Source organism: Leptosomus discolor, chromosome 5, assembly GCF_034619465.1.
Source record: "Leptosomus discolor isolate bLepDis1 chromosome 5, bLepDis1.hap2, whole genome shotgun sequence".
NCBI classification, from domain to species: domain Eukaryota; kingdom Metazoa; phylum Chordata; class Aves; order Leptosomiformes; family Leptosomidae; genus Leptosomus; species Leptosomus discolor.
The window spans coordinates 11589856-11611623 of record NC_141395.1 but is presented as its reverse complement, the minus strand read 5'-3'; the positions used below and the strand labels follow the sequence as shown (position 1 = coordinate 11611623).

The 21768-nt window shown below is 43.9% G+C and overlaps 1 protein-coding gene across 4 annotated transcripts in view; it reads left to right on the top strand.

Annotated features, from left to right (window-relative positions):
* Window positions 1-21768, top strand: part of KALRN (kalirin RhoGEF kinase) — a 525904-nt gene that overhangs the window by 422852 nt on the left and 81284 nt on the right. For 3 of the 4 annotated variants that reach the window (XM_086466145.1, XM_086466144.1, XM_086466146.1), the window contains exons 34-35: window positions 4636-4665; window positions 6232-6478. In XM_086466145.1, the coding sequence (XP_086322271.1) occupies window positions 4636-4665; window positions 6232-6478 (277 nt within the window). The remainder of the gene's footprint in view (window positions 1-4635; window positions 4666-6231; window positions 6479-21768) is intronic. The other variant, XM_086466147.1, reaches the window with a different exon arrangement.

Below are 21768 nucleotides of genomic sequence, written 5' to 3'. Positions count from 1 at the left end.
TCCAAAACTGGCTGTCATCCAAAACCAGATGGGCAGAAAGCCTAAGAGCAACAGAAAACTAGCAATTTATATTAGGACACAGAGCCACACCACACAGAATGCTTTGTATAAACTAGCAGAGCTCTGTGTACTATTGAATATATGTAAATAACTAGCTAGTGTCGATTTCTGCATCAATGTTGGCATATTTCAAAATACTTAAATGCTCTGATCAGCTCTTCTGACCCTGATGGATTCATTCTCCATTGCAAATTCTTTGACTGAAAATCAGATGTTGGCTTGAGATCTGTACTGCAGAGTAAACAACTTCTTACCTAGCTGAAATACATTTAACTACATCTGCAGATGCTGTGCACTGCTGATTCTGCTCCTGAATATGAGATTTTATGATTCAAAAATATACTGAAAGGGAAATTGAAGCATTTTAGGAGCAGAAAAAGGAAAAGGAGATGAATATGAACAAATGATACAACAATTTTAATACCAGAGTAGGCTCGATAATTTAGTATATGGGCTGGGCATGGCTTTTTACATTATCATCTATTTTTAAATAGCTTAATATTGCATGAGAGGATACTCATGTGTTATGTACTGACAGAGCATCTTTGGCAGTCATGAGCCCTTAGGCCAGACAAATGACAGTCTATAAGCTTTGGCAAAGGTATGGCAGCTTGAGCTTGCTGTGTTTTCAGGCAGTGTGACACTCAAAAGGGGTTGATGCAAAGGTGAGAGATAGGTAAAATGCACTGATGTTTATTTTCCTGTTCTCTGTTACTACTCAGTTGTGAGAAGGCTCTGACCAAACTATAGGTATATTTGGAAATGGGGAACCCCAGGTATAACTGGTCTGTGTGCTTCACTTGGCAGTGAGTGGCAACGACTGAGATTGTCTGAGTTGTAGTCATTCCTCGGCATCCAGCCTAGGGATTCAAATACAGCCCTGAGCCAAAGGAATTGCTCAAGTATGTGCAGCATCTGCCCCAGGGCTGGCTGGGAGGAGACAGCAGCATCAAAACCCTGGCTGTGGTCCAGCTCACAGTGTCTCCTATGAACATCACATGTAGTTCCCTGATAGAACAGGTAGCCAGCTCGTCTCTGTTGTGTGGCCTTACATTTCACAGACCACAATGTGGTTCGCAAGCCTTTAAGACTTAAGACCTTAATTACGAAAGGACTAAAACCTTAATTACAGAACTGTGCGACAGCAGGGAAGACCAAGCACACCAATATTTTGCACCCTTGTAGAAAGAGACAATTGAAATGCTGCTACATGGGCTGGGGCAGCTGGTATTTATTTACTTATGCTGATACAACGACCACAGTATCACTATTACCAGTTCTCTGCCTCTCAGAGCTTGTGTTCAGCTTTTAGAACCAGTGTGAGATCCATTGTGATTTGCAGAATAAACCATTTATTTATCCGTTTAAGAAATGCCTGAGGAATCCTCCTCTAGACACCCATCTCCCAAATCCCTGCTCACATTGTTAGAGAGCTATTCATTCTCACTTTTCTTTCAACTGGAGTGGATTTAGTACTAGTTAAGATCTATTTTAGAGGGAAGGAAGGACAGCCCGTGACCTGATAGGTCTTTTCCATCTCCAGTATAATGATAAATATGCCTCTGGTATTCAGCCTTGCTTACTCTGGCTGCTGTTTTGTGGCTGGAAACTAAACAGATGCAGCAGTGGCCATGCACACATACTGTCATTCAGGAAAGACCATCTCATGGTAATCATGCACTAACTGTTACCTGCTGGTCCCTGGAGCTGAGCTGGCTTCTGCGCTTGGAGCAGCCTGGATGCCCCTGCAGCAGGGTCCTGGGATCATTTCAGTGGCTTCTACTTCGCCATCTCATAGGTGACAGGCACTTGCTTGGGTGTTCCCAGAAGCAAAAAGGGTCCTGTAAATCATGACAAAACTCATTCACCAGAGTCAGTGTCTGACACAAACTGCTGGTGTCAGTGCTCAGAGGTTAGTGAGCAATGTCCTGCAGTAGAGAGGGGAGTTTTCAATTGCTGCGTGGCTCACTGGTGACATAGGGCAAGGCTCTATTCGAGCTCAAGTTTGATCAGGTTTAGAATATCCTGATGAAAACACTCACACGCTGAATGCACAGTGATGCTTTCTAGCCCAGGAGCAAGTGAACGCAGATGGGAGATGGTTTGCTGGTGGCAGGCACCGTGAAGACAGGCTGGGGCTCCTGCTAGCTTCTCTCAGGACATACGGCATGTTCACTCCAGACTGCTTGGGGCCTTCCTGCTTCCTCATTACCATTTGCTATTTGCTGCTACCATTTCCTTTTCTTCCTCATTTTAAGGCTATTTGCTTTCTGTGTAATTCATTAGATTTGTTCCTGTGTCAGTTCTTTCAGTTATGCCTTGTGCTCTGCAAAGGCACGTTGCATTGTCATTTTTATTTCAATGTCTCTCCCCGATCTTGTACCATACACAGATTAGACTGCTGTCTGGGTTTTAAATACATCCAGTCAGTGGCTTTAGTGGTGGTTTTTATCACAGGAATAATAAAAGTGAACATTACCTGTTAAAATCTGAAGCCATTTACCTGTGAAGTTCAACCTTAAGGGCATTCTCTATTTTCTTTCTCTTTCCAAACCAAATGCAATACATGTGAGAAATCAGCAGCCCATCTGTATTCCAATTTGCAGGTAGAAAGAAGCATGATGTACTTCCTTGAGATTGGAAAATTACTCTCTAAAAACAAATTAAGTAACTAATAGCTTGAGGGATCACTTCATAGGTGAAGGGATTTCTGTCATTGGGAGTCAGCTGTATTTGCATTATTCCTCAGTGGCTTACAAACTGTATATGTATTAGTATAATACAAGCTTTCTAGAGAGATTACTTTGCTGTGGGTTAATTTGGTAAGTAAATGTTCTTTGTGGTGTGGTGGTACGTAAGACACAGAACAGACATGCTAAATACTTGGAAGTCCTTGGGCAAAAGGAAGGAGCTCCTTTTCTGTTCTTTGTGGCTGGCACCTAAAAATGATCTGTGGGCCCCCACTGGAGCTAACTGATTGCACCTACCACCTGCATCTGTAAAAGGGAACCTGCTTAATTCCTCCTGCCAAAGAGGGGGTCTCTTTCCCTGAAAATGTGTTATTCTAGCACTGGCTCCAGCCAGTGGCTTGGAGCATGTGGAAGCCCTGGTCCATGTTTCCATCCAGAGAATGTTGGAGGAGCAAGTGATATAAATTCATACAGCTTCCAGGGGAGCAGAGAGAGCTTAGCTCCCTCCCTCACACATCAAAGGTAGGCTTCTAAAGCCAGGGGGGTGAATATTTCCCCTGCTGAGGAAGAGCTTGATCACACCAGGTGCCGAGGGCTCCTAGAGGGGATGATTACTTCCAGTTCTGATTATATTAAATTGCTATTTTTAATGAATCAGAAAAAACAGGAACTCGGGGCTAGATGGTACCTGAGGGTCATGGAGCACACCTGCCTCCTCTGGGATAATGTTTTTACAGGTGTTGCCCTAATTGAAGCATCTGTTTGCATCACAGATGTTTAGTTATTTGAGAAAGGATTGACAAACACCCACGACAGACATTTTAGGTCAGCTGCCTCTCAGCCCGCAGTGCAGAGGGCAGCATCGCAGGCAGGTAGTGGGGAGCCGCTTAGGGCAGCACTTCCCAGGCTGATGCTCCCTGGGAAGTGCCTTGTTAGTCCCAAGCTTTCCCAAGTGCTGTCTTCACCAGGCCTTTTTCCTCAGAATATTTCAGGGCTGTTTCACCTTTGGTGCTTAAGCAATAAAAATTACTTACTTGTCAAGAATCAACCTGAACGATCTGCAGAAATTTTTTAATATTCTGGAACACCCTCTGCCCATATCACTGGAAGCGGTGGGTCTTGGGATCCTGTCTGAACCAGCTCCGTCATGCCCAGACACCGCACATCATACTTGGTATAAGCACTTTGAAGACAAGCAAGAGTTAATTCTTTATAGCAGATTAGCTTGCCGTGTGATGGCAAACACGGACACCTAGTGGTACTCGAGTGCAGGGCATGTAGATGCTTTATCTGTGGAGAAGTAGATACAGCAGTGTTTGTTCACACGTTTTCCTTTAAAAGAAGGAGAGGTTTAATTATTTTCAAAGAAAGTATCTTCGATAGCATAACGTGGCAGAAAGAAAATTTACTTGGCAAGGAGCAGTGAAAGAATTAGAGGAAAATCATCACGTTTGGTAAGATTTGTCAGTGTACTTACCAAGAAGTAATCGGGTTCTTTTCTTGTGTCTTAAATATCTCGTACCATACCAGATCAGGTACCATACTGGATCAGAAAGATTTTCTACTCCTAAATTGGTCCATAGCAAAGAAACCTCATAAATATTACAGCAATATCTTTTTCTTACCATACCTGTGAATGTTTGTACTAGGGAGATTATGTCAGTGTGATGAATGATGGGTTTGCTGATAAACCGCATAGCTAGGTGCTAAACTGATCTCTTGTGCACTTCCATCAACCCACTGAGCTCGTTCTACCAGGATTAATGTGGGCACTCTGTCTGAATGGCCTCGAACAGCTGCCGTGGTTTGTTTTGTTTGGTTTTTTTTCTATTTATTTACAAATAATCTTTCAGAGAAATATTTCCTTCTTCTTCCCCAAATCTAGCATTTCGTCTACGGCAGAGACACAGGACAGGTGAGAACCAGTCCTTGTCCACTGACCCCTTTCTGTAATTGTAAATATCACCTCTGTGAATGGGATTTATTATATACCTGCATTAGACACACAAACCACTATGCCACTGAGTGGGGAGACAGGCTGTTCCCATGGGAGTGTGCGTTCAGGGCTGCTTGGGCTAAGATAAGGGATTTTGAGATGGTACTAGCCGAAGAGTGAAGTCTGTAGAGATGAGTGTGCTCTCCTCAAGGGCTCCCCCAATCAAGCTGATAAGCAGATCCCAGTTTTCATTGATTTTACAGAGATACTCAGACTCTTACAAGATTTCTCCCAATTCAGTTGGATTTAGAAGTTGTTCTTTTAAAAACATTTTATAATATGCTTGGGTTTAGCCCCATATCCTAAGAAATAGGGAGGTTTATGGTATCACACTGTTTTGAATCAGCTTGTTTACTGTTCTCAACTTAGTAACTTTTGAATCAGTGGACTAATTTCATTCAAATTTGACACTGGAATAAGGACCTCAAAGATTCCTGCATGCTTCAGGGAAGCAGGCAGCATGTAGTGGAAAAAAACCCAAAAGAGGGCCCCTAATGACAGGCAGACAGCAAGAAATCCACACTGCAGAGGAGCATTAAGAAAGATTCCTCACACCAGAAAAACTTAGATTTGTGCTCACACCCTTTTAGACACCAAGAATCAGCCCCTGAGATCCAAATCCATAAAAAACCAAGCTTCATTAGCTCTGCTGTTTGCGCAATCACTTCTTCTGTTTTATTCTGCTGTATACACAAGCACTTATATATCCGGTCTCTGGTTATATAGAGACTATGATTAAACAGAGACCGGTATTGTTCATCGAGAGTTGCAGGGTGAGTGGCTGAAGGAAAGCAGCAGGTTGCCAGCACTCAGTACGGAAGTAAGATGATACATTTATTCTTAGATACAAATCATGGAAGTCAGCATATAATCAATCACTCTACGTTTATATATTTACACCTCTGTTTTCCATCAGAGAGTATGGGAGGAGCTTTCCTCATCTGCCCAGTCAGGATTCCCTAGTCTCCCAAGAGGTCCGTAGAGCAAGTTTGGGAAGATGAGGGCATGTTTCTTGTCTTGAAAGAAAAATGTAGCTGTTTCCTCACTGCACTGGTGGCATGTGGGAATGTGTCTAGCTCACGCTGTAGAGGGGTGAGCTGGAATTTGTCCTGCCATGAGGGCATAGCGCCAAGGCAGCCTGGGCTATTGCCAGTCTAGAAAGTCACCCCAGAAACTAAAGCAAGAAAAAAAGCAAGGTTTCCGATGGACACCCCCAGCTAGAAAATTCACCTGCAGCTAGCATTCAAAAGGTTACTGGATGGGTAGCTTTGATTTCTCCCTTCAGCCCAGCAAAATCAATAAGAAGTAAAGGAAACCAGGGCCATAACATGTTGAACTTTGACAAAAGAAATGATTAACTTGGCTTCTAAGGAATACAAATCCTGTCTTTGCCAGTGTAAATATGATGCAAAGATGATTGCCTTCATCCTGCCCGCTCTAACTTCTATTCCTCTTCTTTTTTTTTATTCTGTTGAACCTGGGCAGTTGTCTGGAGGGTGTGAACTAACCGTGGTGCTCCAGGACTTCACAGCGGGCCACAGCAGCGAGCTGAGCATTCAGGTGGGGCAGACAGTGGAACTGCTGGAGAGGCCAAGTGAAAGGCCAGGCTGGTGTTTGGTCCGGACCACAGAGCGGAGCCCACCTCAGGAGGGTCTGGTCCCCAGCAGCGCTCTCTGCATTTCCCATTCCCGCAGCAGTGTGGAGATGGATTGCTTCTTCCCTTCAGGAAAAGGTAGGCAACAGTCCGGCAGGTTTCATACTGTTTCGGATTTCCCCTTTTGTATCATGTAAGTGCAAAGCTGCTTGGGCTGCTCTTGCAGTCAGCGTGGGTAGAAGACTGTTTAGTCGTTAGTGAGTTTTGTTACCAGATCTCTGTGAATCGGCACAGCGCTAGCCTAACTCCATTTCCATGAATTAATGTTTGTACATGTGCGTCTTTTGCTGTGTGGCAATCATTGTCTTGAAATTCTGGGTAAAAATAAGACCTTTAAACAACAAAGGGACCGGTTTTAGTGCCCAAAAACCTAGAGGGAGGGAAAGTTATGTTGTATATAAACCCAGGATGCCCCAAATTGTGGATGTTATTTTACGAGTGCCACAGTGCACACAAGTGCATGGTCTTTTAGTATATCCCTGCTGCCTGTCTGTTACTGCAAACAAGCCACCAGTGAGTACTGGTACACTCCACAGACTCGTGAACTGGAGACATTGTGTGTAATGGCACAGCACAATGGGGAAAGAATCCTTTACAATTAACGTGCAACAAAACGCATCCCTGGTATTATCCCGAGAGCTTGGGCTTCACCCACAATGAATGGTGAAATATTGTTTGTCTCTGTGGTGTCTGTGGCCTATTTAGTTGATGTTCTGTTCTGAGCAATGTATGTCCCACACATAGCATCCTTGCAACCAGGCATAGGAGACATGCCAGACTGATAGACCAGAACCAGTTCAGTTCAGTGTGGCCAGAGCAGGTCTCCTTTCGGCTGCGCTCCCGCTTTTGGCCACGCACAACGCAAGTAAGGTCCAGGGAGGAACTGGAACTAAGCTCCTGTTGTCCCACTCCCAGCTTCAAGCCTGCAACCTGAACTGCCTTTTTAATTTTTTTTTTCTCCTCCACATTAAGGGAAACAGAATTTGATCCGTTCTTGTTTGAGAAAGTTAAGCTTGGTGGTTTTGTTTGTTTTGAGAAAAAGCACTGAATCCAGGCTGCAGTCCATCCTCACTGCCTGCCTGCATTCCCACTGTGGAGGCTGGGAGTGGGGCACACCCCCAGGACAGAGAAGCATGGTAGGGCCAGGGTCTGCAATTAGAGTTTCCCTTAAAGAGCCGTCTGATCCAAACCTGGGGGAGGAGAGCTCAGCTTTTCCTCTCAGGTTTGATCCCCGCAGCAGGTCTCGTTTGGTTAGGTGCTTCTCCCTGCCCTCTTTGCAAGAGGGAGGAAGTGAAGTCAGTGCTGGCTATCAGCTCTGCCTGCAGTGCAAACTCCAAACTCGTCACGCGTTTCTTAGACCCACGCCGACTCTCCTCCCTGCATCATGCCCGGGGGCCCTGCCCTGCTTCTGCTGCCACAGGAGCCTGTCCTGGTCCTTAGCTGTCCTCCGAGAAGCACTGCAGTTGCTTACATGCAAATTCAATCTGTGAATAAGCAGAAAGGTAAAGCTTAAAATCAGCCTGGTCTGTGTAAGAGCAGTCATTGCCTGGCATGACGCATAGGAAGCCAGAGACGTGTGGGCTGGGTGCATGGTCCAGCATTTAGGCTTGGGTCCTCTGCTGCAGGATGCTGCGAGACGCCACTCAAACCTCATTCGAGTGCCCTAGGTTGAAGAGTTTCTCCTCAAATGAAGCAAAACAAAAAAATTGCAGGAGTAGGCTGTGGAAAGGGAGGCAGAAAATCCCGAGGAGGATGGAGACAGGGCAGCGTAGGGGCTGAGGGCTAGGAGGGGACATGGGGACTCTGCTTTCAGCACAATTGTGTGAGCTTCAGGGCACAATTGCACCGCAGGTATGGAGCAACAGGAGCAGTGCCAGGCTGTGGCTGGTGGACCAGAGCTGACTGATGCCTGGAAGCCACCAAGCTGTGTCAGCGCAGTGCCAAATCTGCACCAACATGATTTGTCTGCCTGTGGGGCAGATTATTGCATATAACATGCTGTGACCCTTTCCACCTTGGAAATGACTCTTGTCCCATCACTGCCAAATAGGTGCAGAGTAAGTCTGGGGCCGGCTGGAGGCAGCCATGTATTCAATGGCCTCTATTTCCTGATACGTCTTTCCCTGTCAGCCAGGGAAGAAGCTCTCCTTCCTCAGCAAACCCTCCCCCTTTACAATGCCCATGACATGATGGCATGAGCTACCCCTGTAGCTCACTCAGGTCAGCTGCCCTGGCTGACTCAAACTGCTAATGGCCTGCCCAGCATGGCTGGGCTGGGATTCTGTCCCAGCCAGACCAGGACACTGTTTCAAGTATTTAAAAGTAGAAAGTTGCAGAAGAGCAGGTTAATAGCTGAATTTTGCTTGCAATTAGCAAGACACATAATCCTTTGCTTTTACAAGCACTGTGTTTTCAAGAACAGAAAGTATAGTATCTATACTCAAAACTTAACATTTCTGATAATAGAATTTGCCAACTATAATAGAAACATGCAGAGTTTTGACAGGTATTAAAATATAGTTACATCTGCTTAGTGAGAAAAGGCAAATTACTGTGTTTGGTCCTATGACACGTTATGATGGACTATAAATGTAAATCACGTGTCTCACAGAAGCTACCTACCATCCTTAAAATGAAAAAGTAAAGAAAGTAATATGTCAGCCAACGCCTGAACAGATGAAGGCTTGAAAGATCTGGTGGGATCACCAGAACATTTTGTAGAGTGTCAACACAAGTCCTCATCAAACAGAAGTAAGCCTTTTTAAACAGCCTCACTGAAAGCCACTGAAAATGCAAAACCAAACTTCACAACTGAACATGCACTCTGGCTCTTCCTCACTTTTTTACGCTTTTTCTTTGAAAACAGGTAATGAATTAACATAAAATATTGCAAAAGGAAAAACATGGTGCGAATATAAGAGAACAAACCTGAAAGAATTTTGGAATGAAATATCTTTAAAGATTTCTCTTGCTGTTGATCAGTAAAAGCTCAGAGGCTTTAAGGACTGGTCTCCCAGCCTTCCATTTGACTGCTGGCTGTCTTCCTTTGGAGGATACACATTTGACTTTTTCATAACTTGACTACAGCTCAGAGGCCAAGTATAGTCCTGCCTGTCCTTCCTTTCCGATAATCTGACAGTGTTTGCAATCAGCCTCTGCAAAAAGGCAAACAGGTTTCTGGGATTCACCTTTTGCAAGTGATTTACAGATGATTGAGTAAAAGCAACTCGTCTGCAGTCTCAAGAAATTGTGGGATGGGGTTTAAAAGAAAGACCTGTGACACTAGGAATGAAGCTCTGTTTGATTATCCCACATGGCTAATTAGAGGAAAGCTGTGACTTTTATTCCAGTCTCTTTTACCCTGTAATTGAGCTCTAAGGTATTAAGCTATACATTTCAAATTAAGAGAGAAATCCACACGGATAGAAGGCAACTTAATGACCTAGCCGATAGTCATTAAGCACACTGTGACAAGAATATTCCTGGTGTCAGCCTGTTAGCTTTGACTGAGTGATTCCAAATTTGAATTTGGCCCATGAAACATTTAGATGAAATGTTGATCTTATGACCCCTCACCCAGCATTTTTCTTGTAATATCAAAGTCACAGTATAATTCAAAGAGTAACAAAGGCTAGTTCTTGCAGTAATTTTAAGCAACCTCCATCACCGAAAGAAAAAAAAAGCATTAAAAAAAAATGAGGGTTTTATGGTACTTATTTTGGACTGATGATATGCGAAGGGATCCCATTCAGGGCCCCAAAACAGATCCTGCCCACAGGATGCTTGTGTCTGGTACATATCTCTGGAGGAGACGAGGAATATATTTTTTTAAGATGCTATGCAAACATCTTGCTGTGCAGGCAGACGGCCACTTAACAGCAGGGCTTTGGTGGCAGTGGTGGGTCCTTGCAACAGAGCAAACTGAGAAATAGTTGGGTCTCTTCCAACTGAAGGGGGAACAGAGGCCTCAAAAGGTGTATGTTAGCAGGGTGAGCATCTTGCCTGCACTTCCCAGCAGGGTCACATTGGCCTTGGTGCATCAGCAGAGAAAGCACCAGACTTTGAGCAGGAGGGACAGGAGTTTCGGTGCTGCTCAGGTGACAGCTTGTACATTTAGAGGGTTGCCTACCTGATCCTACACCCAGACAGGGCCTGTGGCTGGTAGGTGCAATGGCGGCTGGGCTGTGAAAGAAGGAAGCAGAATAAGGATTTAACAAGGCTGGTGAGAAGAAGAGTGGTATCAGTGAAAAAGAGGTCATGCTCAGACCTGCGTTTTTGCGACCATTCCTTGTGGGAAAGAGCAGACCATTTAATGGATTCTTGTGCAAAGCTGGGAAGGCTAATCCAGCTCTTGTTGGGTTTGGAAGTCTTTTTTTGTCCAGTTCCTGATCTCAGAAGAGTGATCGATGTAGGGAAAAGCATAATTGTTTCTTCCCACGTCTCTGTTTCCAAGAACATCTTGGATTTCAGTTGGGAAAAAGAGTCTAGGCTGCTTTTATTGTGTCCCTGTTCCTGTTGAGTATTAAATTGCGATCTGCATTGGCTCGTGCACTTTCTCTGTTGCAAAACATATTCGATGGTAATGATTCCTGATGTTCCCGGGGGAGCTGTGTGAGGACGATTCAGAAGTTTAGTGCACTGCATTAAACCTTCCCTTGTCCTTGTAAAGGCTGAGAAATTGTTTTTGTTTTTGAAAGTCTTAATTAAGAGCAGTCAATTAAAATGTTTGTAAGGCTCTGAACTAAAGGAAACATTTCATTAGGTAACACAGTTGATTTAACTGGCACATAAACAGGTCTTGGGGTTTCTAATAAGCAAACAATGTTCAGGCTCCCATTGTCAATATAAATACGCAGTATTTAAATAAGAAAACAAACCCTCACCTCTGTTCCTAATACCATTCCAACAAGGGTGTTCAGAGTCAAAATTTCATAGTATAGACTGTCTTTCAGGAGAGGTCATGTGGACCCCTCCTGCTGGCATTTAGTGCCTCATGGCATCCTTGTTACAAGTTCAGGACATGGCTTACGTAAAAAAATCACATCAGGCAAGTTTTTGCTGCATTTTTACTCCTTTTCAATTATGATACAGCAGCTGGAAACAAGTCGGCTAACCAGTGTGGTGTAACACAGCAGCTCTCTGTGGGCTGGCACCAAGGGCTGCTGGGGCCCGGCTCGGGATGACTGCTGTACCTCAGTACATAAGTGTGGCTCCATGCAGTCGTGAAAGGAATGGGAACAGAAAGATGAAAGAACTCAAAACCACTTTGCTATTTCAGTCAGGTTACCCTTTCCATCGTTTTTTCTCCACTGTGTCTCCCTCTTCTCTCTCATCCAACAGTGGCTGTTTGTCTTCACTTTCACAGCCCTTCACTGCTTCTCCCCACCATATCAGTCCTTTCTACCTCAGTAGGCAATGTCTGCCCTGCTGCTGGAGAGATGGTGATGCATCGGTCCCCCAGCTACTAATATCTTTTGATACCAGAACTCTGTGCTTTCTCCTACTTCATAGTCACCCTGTGGAAGAACTCAGGTACCCATAAAGTGTCTGTCCTTGGTGTCATCCATGCTTACACCTTCTCCTGGACTCTGTTATCTCTCCTAAATAATAAAAAATGAGCAAATATTTAGCAACAGTTGGCAATATGGGTGATGAGATCTGATTTTCATTGTTTCTAAGAGGATGAGCCATACCTGTGTAGGGGTATTCATATGACTATGGCTGTAGTTCTACCAGGGATTTTACCTGTTGGGTACATCAGTACATCAGGAAGACAAAACTATACTGACAAATCCTTGCATAGTCAAGCCCTCGAGGCAGCTTCAGTCCAAGCACTACCTGAGTAGGTAAGCTAGGGACAGCCTGGCTAAGCATGGCAAATACTTGTCCTCCACAGTAAGACGCAGCAGCTACAAGTCATGGACACAGATTGTATGTAGGCTGTTGGAGCCATGTTCTGATGGCTTGTGATCACCATTACGCATATTTCTCTGACATGGTATTTGTGTTTCATTATTTTTTCTTATTTTCAGTATGGCATCACTAGGTATTTAAAGCTAGATTCAGCCATGTGGACTTGTTTAGGACATATCAGGTACCAGTAAAGTCAATTATCTTATTGCTTCAGCTCTTTTGTTATCTAATCAAAGCAAAAGGCCTCCAGTGCTCTACCTGGAACTTTATTTTTGTGGAGAAGTACAATTTTGATGAATGTTTTGATAAAACAGGAAAGGCTATTTTGGGGGAAGTTGCTTTGCTTTTGTACAGTGGATTTTTATTATTTTAAACACAGGAGTCTTTGTTTAAAAGAGAGAAGGCCTGCAAATTTTCTTGTTTACTTTGCCTTTGCTTCCCCTTCTGACAAGGGGTAAAACTTTATCCACCTAGTCCACCGCCAGCTTAACCCCAAATTTCACTGTATGGTGTCCATGCTGGGTTTTTCACTGAAAAGGGGGGTGGGGGAAAGGAGGGAGTTTAAAATGCTGTGGCCAACGGAGTTTATCAAGAATGCCAAAGGGTTCAGCACCTGGTCTGGTAGGGAAACTAGGAGGAAACTCAGCAGTGGTACACATAGTGCTGTAATCCACACGTACTGTGGATCACAAATGGTCCGATCAGGATTAGACCATTGATGCTGTAAGGTCTGGACACATCACCATTTGTTGGGCCTGACTCCCCAGTGTGGGACCCATCTACTTGCTTTTTCTGCTGTTTCTTCCATCCTTGTTATAGATCACCCTTGGTGTGTGTTCCAGGAGCAACTTGGGGAGTACAGCAAATAGGGAGAGCGCAGGATAAAACTGGGCAGAATTCAGTAGCTGATATTGCATAAAGGTCAGGGCACCTGAGCTAAAGGTCCCTTCTGGCATTACAGTCTCTGACAGCTTCATTATTGCACAACTCATGCTCAGTTTTCTAATGCCTAGCTTACAGCACCTTTGGGACCTTTGCTTAATTTGGTGGGGATGCTTTCAGAGAATAGGGTTTCCTGGTAGCAGATATCATATTGATCACCTATATCTCATCATTAACATACTGGCACCATCATTGCAGGCTGTAACTGAGTATGGGATAGAATTGCTGCTTATCAAGATAATAAATCATGCTGATCTTAGTATCACATTAGTCAAGGCCAGCTAAAAAAAAAGAGGAAAATTGGCAGAGAAAACCTAATAGTGGTCAAATGGGAAAACATCAGCGAAAATGTAGTGCTGGATGTTTCCAAACTCTGTGTGAGTCTGTGAGAGGGCAGAAACACTCACATTTCAGAAGGGTTAAATGCTAGTCCCCACGGAAGGAAGCGACAACCACGGTGCATTGCTGCTACGCAGGCTCCTGTCAACACTGCACAGAGCAGTGCTCATGAGATGGCTATTTCCAAAATGAAAAATCTTCTCTCTCAAGATAAAGGGTCATTTGTTTCCTTTAGATACGCTCCTGGGTTTGTTGGAGAGGCGGTATTTGGAAGAGGATACAGTTACTTCTTGCAGCACTTCTGTTTTGTGGAGAGATGGTGGTTTGTCAGGTCCAGGGTTGGGTGGTGGAGCTCAGCATACAGCTGGCCAGGCAGACTGGGTCTCCATGTCAAGGACTGGAGCTGCAGAGAGTGAGGGGAAGGGGGAGAAAGATCATAGCTCTAAAGGGGCTTTCTCTTATGGCCTCTCTGGACCTCTTTCCTCTCTTCACTTGCATTATTTCTGTTTGTCTGAGGTGCTGAGAGCAACACGCAGGCCGACATGGCTAAGCGTTTTAAGATGAGACAGAGAAGGAGAATTGAGTCACTGAGGCATAGTCATACATTCTCTAACTCTTTTGATGTTTCTCTAAGACTCTCACGTCCCACTGAAGTTTGCTTGTGAAGTCATTGTTTGAAGACATTTTCATGCTTCCCCACAGGAAAAAAAAAAAAAAAAAAAGTAACGCAGAGTCCCTCTGCATTAGGCTCAGGACTGCATTTCCTCCCACAGCTTCTGTGCAAGCCCAGGGTCATAAATTCTCCATGCCCTCCTGGCTCTCCTGCCTGCCTTCCCAGCCGTCTTTCCTAGGACCAGCCCATGCTTCCCAGGGTGAGGTTAATCCAACCCAGATATTCAGGGTTCTGTGCAATGGGATGGGGTTGTGCTCCTAAGCGCAGGTGCTGAGAAGCCCCAGAGCACCCCTCTCCCTATCCTGCAGAGAAGCAAGGACCTCCTTCCTCCACTACAGCTTGCTCACAGACAAAGGGGAGATCCCAGCTGGTCCCTGCTGCCAGGACCTAGCTGCTTAGGTGATGGGTGGGTGGGTGGCCACAGCCCTCTCCTAGCCCCATAAGCCATCTGAGAGGGGACACTCTGAGAAGACTTCAGCTGTGCATACTTGGACAAACAAGACTGCACTGGTCCTGTTTTCCCAACTTGTCTTCAATGACATGCTGGAAAAGGAGTCTTTAATTTGTATTGCTCACATATTGATGTCCCAACTGTCGGGACATCACAAAGGCCAAAGACAGTTCTGCTTAGTAAATACTGTACTTTTAATTCATTAAGTGAGATAGTTTCCTGGAGTAATGTGCACTGTGCAGCATCCCATATGGCCTGGGGAAGACCAGAGGCATCTTCCGTACAAAGGACCCTAAGCCAGGGAAGGCCTGTCCTGCCTAGTCCCCAGCTCTCCTAGTGATTCCAGCACATGTCCTTTCACAACATGGCTGAGCTGAGCTTTCCCTGGTGTTAGCAGGGTCAGAGCAGAGAGTGTGGCCTTTGAAGGGACTTTACAAAAAGTGCTTATTGAGTCTGAGCAATGGTTGTTGTACTGGGAGAGGACTCAGGCTCCCGCTGTGGGACTGAGCTTCAAGAGACCAGGTCAGGTCAGGTATTACCCAAGGCTCTCGGCACAGTTAGCCAGGGGAAGCACCTACTGAAAACGGTTTGAATATGATGCCTGTTTATTTTTATTAACTGCACAGGAACCTTACAGATGCCTTCTGTTTCTTCTCCTCCTTGGAGCTGTGCTACTTCGGTGCATTGCAGACACCAGAGCAAGCAGGCGGAGTAGAGTTCGGTTTGTAGCCTGAGGTTTTATACTAGCTCTGACCTGAAGCCAGCAGCCATAACATCTCCACGCCTCTGCCCCACTAGTGAAACACAAGCAGCCTGGAGGAAGGGTATAAAAATAGCTCCTTGAGTAAAATCTATTTCCTCTGTATTTAGTCGTGTGTCTTCAAATTTATGTAGCGTGGTGGGAAGCGGGGAGTTGTTCTGTAGTGCTTGGCCCATCAAGCTAACAGGAAGGTCATCCTGAAAGAGCAACAGGAGCATGTGGATGGCTTGTGTCTTGTGTTTCCTTTGAGGCCAGACTAAATTTAGCAGAATCACAGATGGACATCAGACCATAATCCATCTGGGACTGTGGGGGGAAGAGTGGGATCTGGGTTGTTTGCCTAGGATTTTTGTTGTGTAACCAGCTTCAATGAGCCACCATTCATTATTATGTTCCTCATGGTTTTCTGCCTTGCCTAATAAGCTGTAACTTACTGCTTGATCCTTTTCCCTGAAACGTTTAAAGTTTAAGCATGAAGCAAAAATAAACTGCTGGTTCTGGGTTCATGCCTGATGTCCCTACTAATTTAACGTCAAACTGTGGATGTACTTTTTAATAGCATCATCACCAAGGTTGAACCTATAACTGGTACTTGCAAGAATCGAATACTAATGATCGATGATTTTGGCTTCCCCAAAGTGTTGCCTCCTCATTCTTTCCGCTTCCAGACAGTTAAAGGGACTAATCCGAAATGCGGTATTTGCATCCTGCAAGGCCTGTACACTGCTGGGCTGGTCCTTCCGTTGCTAATCTTAAACAAATATTTTATGAGTATGTTTTGAAGTGAACTAGCTCTGCTAAAAATCCCATTTCCCTGACCAGTCTGAGCTGGAGATAGGCAAACTGCAATGCAAAGCAGATGTGTATTAAATAATGTATTTCAAGTAATTGAAATTACGTTTCTGTATATCTGCTTCAGCCCACTGCACAGATTTGATATATTGATCCTGACACATGAAGCCTGATTTTCCTGTCATTTACGCAAGCATTTTGTCAGAGCAGTTATTCCTAGGTTACACATTTTGCAAAAGAGCCTGAACCAATGTCAACTTTTCTTAGTTCAGATTAATCCCAAATTCTAGAAAGCAGAGTTAATGCTATTGTCGCTATGATCATCTCTAAGTTTAGGGCAGGAGGTTATTTACATAAATGCTAGCATATTTTTTTCCATTCGTATTAACTGGTCTCATACAAGATATTATCTCCTCTTACAAATGTTGCCTTTGACATTTTGACTCCAGAACTGTGTTTTTCTTTTCTTTAAGGCAGAGTCCATTTTTGACTATTTTTTCCTAAAATCTGTTTAAGTAAGTCTCTCTCAGTTCAGAATAGCTAAAGAACAGTTCCCTTTTTTATTATAAGAGGTTAAACCATTCTTGTCTTTAGTTGTCCTGAGCATTTATTAAAAGGCACTATTTACATATGCATCATGCATTCTTCATAAATGCACTGCATAATTATTGATTCTGCAGAATCATAATGCTGTGAAATAAGTAATTTTTTTCTTTCGAGAGATTGCAAAATACAAATTAAATTTTACACAGTCTAAGAATAGAGAGATAATTGCTTGCATATTGCATTAAAGTTTGGGGTGGCCTCCAGTCTCTCTAAAGGTGTGCCTTCCAACAGAAACAATAGTAATACACCACCCAGCACTTCATGTAATAAAGCAGCTCTTGACTTCTTCTCTTAAGCCAGGCAATTTGCACCTCCTGTGTGTTGGTGATTCCTGTTTTCATGAAGCAGACCTAAGGTTCCATGTTGCTCACCAATAACATTAAACTGCCTGATGCCAAAATACAATTTTTTATTGCTCCTTGCTTTTGCAAGCCAAAGAGATTACAAGTTAAATAGTAGCCCCAGTGTTCATATTTCAAGGGCATTTTTATATTTTCTAGACGAGGGAGGAACACTGAAATCTTTCAACTCAAGATACACTTTAAAAAATTTTAGGTCTTCATACGTTTCAGTTTTACTCCTTCCAGACTGTACCCAGCTCTTTATTTTCTCTGCAGATTTCACATATCTTCAGAATTTTAAGTTAATAGCTGCATTTTGCCAAGGAATATATACCCAGTTTCCTTGGAAATCTATGGGGATTGAATTTAGGTATCAGTGAACAGATTCTAGCCTTAAGAGCCAAATGGCATTCTTCAGAAAAGCACTGAAGAATGTATTAACTCTGCAGGACTCTTACTCAGTGAAATAAGAACGTTTTTCCTTACACTGACTACAAAAGTCAAATTAAGTTTCATGCAGCGTGAAGGAACCAGGCTGCTCTTGCTGCAAAGGAAGGCCGTTCTAACCTGTGAAAAATCTTAGCGAAAAAAAAAGTTTTGTGCATGGATGGCAGGGGAAGGTAGTTCAGGCTTTACACCCCAGTAGTCTTCATGGCCATTGCACAGCTGTTTAGGCAAATCTGCTGTAGCTGTGCTGTGCATACACAGTGCTGCTCCACAGGAGAACTGCTTTATACATAGCCTTCACCTGGGAGCTATACACGTTCCACAATGTTCCATCTGCTACACCCTTTCCTTATTTCGGACACGTGTCTTTCTGCACATAAGGATGCAAAAATGCACATTCCACTCCCCATCAGCTTGCTGATTACCATCATAAAACTTGCTACGGGACATGCAGGCACCGCAGAGATGGGCCTGATCTCAGCAGCACTAGGGGCTGGTGCTTCTCTCTGATGAGCAAAAGACAGTCGGCCAGATGGAAGTACCCATTTTGTTTTGTACGGGGAGGCTGAACCTCACTGAGCATCAGATACGTGTCCTGTGCCTACCCAGGCAGCCAGGATCTGCCATAGTGAGTGGGATCACTGAGACCACGAGGCAGTACGACAGTACAGGTGATGCATCAGTCATATAGCTTGAGGCTTCTGCAGCAAAGTCTGAACAATAATGACAGGACCAAGGCAGATCAAGGAACCAATCTGGGCTAAAATGAACTTTTTTTCCACCCTAGGTTAATTTTAACCTCGATCCGTTTGCGGATCAGATTCACTGTGAGGCTGCACAAACATTTCTGTTGGCACAGGGGAAGTGGCAGGAAGGAGCAGGCACCTGGGAGAGACAGAAAAGGCAACAAAAGGTTTTGGCACAGCTGTTGCCTCTCGACAACTCAAAGTGCTCATGGAACTATCATGTAATGTGGAGCTGTTACATACTGAGAGATCGGCTGAACATAGGAATTAAAAAATACTCCATGACATCATGTACTTGTCCCTCTCACAGAAAGACAACAGGTTTTGCCAATGCCAATGTGTAGAAGTCCAGCTTCTGGCAATGTCTGAAGGTACCAAGCAGAAGGGTGATTTCTAGAGCACTTGGTGCTAGATCAGCAATCGCTCACTGACATTGCCAGGAGCAGCATTTCTGTACAGGACATCATCAGAAACCCTGCCTGCCAGAGAGCTAAAAATGCCATTGTTGCTAGTATGTGGACACTAAAGAATGAAAGCAGGCAGAGGTGCTCCACACTGATAACAGCAGAATGGTTGTTTTCTAGCCAGTCATTCCACCAGCTGATAAAAATAGCTTAAAAACTATTTTTTTTTAATTCTCCTCACAGCAGGCTTCCTGTTATGTGTGCCCTTGTTGTTTATACCTACCATAAGTTTCAATAACAGCTTTACAGGTTCTTTTATGCTTGTCTTATATCTGGTAAATCAGAAAGCTTTGCCATCCTAAACATTGGCTGGTAAGAACTCCTCTGCATTCTTTTTACCATAGAAAAAAAGGGAAGTGGAAAATACAGTTAATGCAATAATTTGGCCCAAATAAATAAAAGGTTTTACAATATTGACATTGAATTTTATTTTAATTTCAGTCCAATTCCTCCAGACTGGCCAAACAGAGAAAATTTACTCTCTAACTAGCAAATGGTGTGTGCCAGTTTTTTAATTTTTCTTTTAGCTTTCCTCGAACCATAATTGTGTTGGATACTGGGTGGGGGATAGGTGATGAACAGAACTTGCAATTTTCTGCAAAACATTGCAGGAAAATAGTCTGAATACTCTTCCACCAAAACAAAACAAAACAAAAAACCCCAAAACAGGTAACAACTTACTCAAAGGAAGGCGAAATGCCATTTAAAGAGAAATCAGCTGTGGTTTCTACCATCCAAATAGGACAATCTCAGGCAAGTTGAGACAGGCAGGTCAGAAATGCTTTTTTTACACTATTAGTCTGTAGTTGCTAAAACAGCAACTCACCTTTGTCATGCACAAGTGGGTGAGGCTCCTGTTTGTCTTGGAAAGCAGACCATGATGGGCTGAGGTAGGCTTATGATTTCCCCACTGAGGCCCAAAACAGGCTCCAAGACAGGAGCCAAAACATGTCCAAAAGGCAGCACTTTAATGCTTTGTATCTTCCATCATTGGGTATTGCAGTAACTCCCAAAGATATGTCTCTGCTTTAATGGAGGTAAGTGCTTCAGGAAATGAACACAAAACCTGCTTTAAATTTTTATTTCGCTCTTTTCTGCTGAAGGGTTGGGGTTTTTATTCTGACCAGTAGCTTGTTCAGGATGTGTCCATCATCCAGCATAGCTCTCCAGCAGCCAGTCAATACCATACTAATAGAACGTGGTACATGATTCCACTTACTGGATCTCTTACGTTAAACTAGTTTGTAAGGTGAGGCTCTTTGCTGCAGCCTCATCTGAGCGTAACTCATCTTTTGGTACTGCTGGGGGGTCAGACGCGTCATCTCTGCTCACACGAGACCTTGCTGAAGCAGTAGAGGCTGTCCAGGGGCAGCCGAACCTGCGCAGAGGACCTGGAGGAAGGTAGCGGGGCAGGACTGTACGCTAGCTTCTAACTGCTTAAGCAACTCGCTGTCAGCAAATGGTCACTGCTTAGGAAGAAGTGTTATATACAGTGGAACTGGTCCTGTGCCTGGGAAACCAGAGGAACTGGACAATGGAGGAACCTGTTCTGATATATCTCAGAGGCAAAGTTAGGCTGGAGGTTGAAGGGGCACATGTGCTCTGCAGGTCTGTTCTTCTCCTGAGAGTGGGTGAAATTCTCCTAGACTATATCCACGTGAATATTTTGGGGGCAACTCTAAGTTCCTTTGAAATAGACTGAATCACACGAAAGCAAGCGTATGTATCTTATCCTGCAGTCTGCTCTACAGCCGTCCACCTCGTGCTGTTTATTTGATGATCTTTTTAAGACACTTTTGGGGATAAGACTCCAAGCAACTTCTCTTTTTGTCGTAGGCTCTTCATAGGCTTCTTCATAGGATTCAGAGAAAGAAAAAAGATGGATTGTAAATCAGGAAAGAAAGTTAGGCTACTGTCAGAAAATTAGGCTAGGGGACTTCTGTTGTTTGGGAGAGGGGGGTTGTGCAGTGAGGTCCATCTCAGTATAGCAGACAGGTCTGGCTGTGGCCTTTAAGGCTTTACAGTAGGTAAATCCTGGTGGGCCAGGATGCTCTTTGGTCATGGCAACACTTCTAAGTTGCCATAAACCCATCCCGTGCTGACATCTACAGCAGAGGCATCAGGAATGATATATTCTAACATATGCTGAACATATGCCTACACTGCAGTTCAGTGTGGAGTTTGTGCTGGACTGTCTATATTTCTTCTTAATTTGTTTGTTTTAGCTAGTTGAGAATGTTCTTTTTTTACCTACCACTGTGCTGAACTGAGGAGCCAAAAACCTCTCCTTGGAGTTGTGCTCCCTTGCACCAGGAGGGAATATGACTCTATTTATTTATTTATTTTTAATTTATTTGATCTGTTTTAATACCCAATAAAGTTGTTGTTTTTTCCAACTGGCACGACAAGGCTCTGGCTATTTTTAAAGAATGTGGTTCATTTGATTTAATCTAATGAATGTTTAGTGCTGTTGAAAATAGCTGGAGCCAGAGCCAAGAATAATGTGCTGCAATGTGCTGGTTGAGCAAGGTCTGCTTCGCACTGCCAATCTGCTTTCCCTCCAATTGTTCAGATTTACCTGGTTTTGTGAGAGGCATTTGCAGTCAAGACATATTGATCGAAGTGCTTTTTAGTACCAGATCTAAAGGCCGATAATGTCAGAGCCGTATTTTGCCACACTCCTTTCAAGACACATCAAACAATAACAGCTCTTCTTGTTGTTCAGTGTAGGCTGTCTAATCTCTGTTTCAGAGCACTTTAAAGAGAATGTGAATGCTAATATCCTTTTATTACACACAGGAAAATTGAGGCATGAAATGGTCTTGTTTTCCCCTAAAGTCACCCAGAAAGCAAGTGGGAGAATTAGTGATGGAACTAGTCAGTTAGCACCTTCT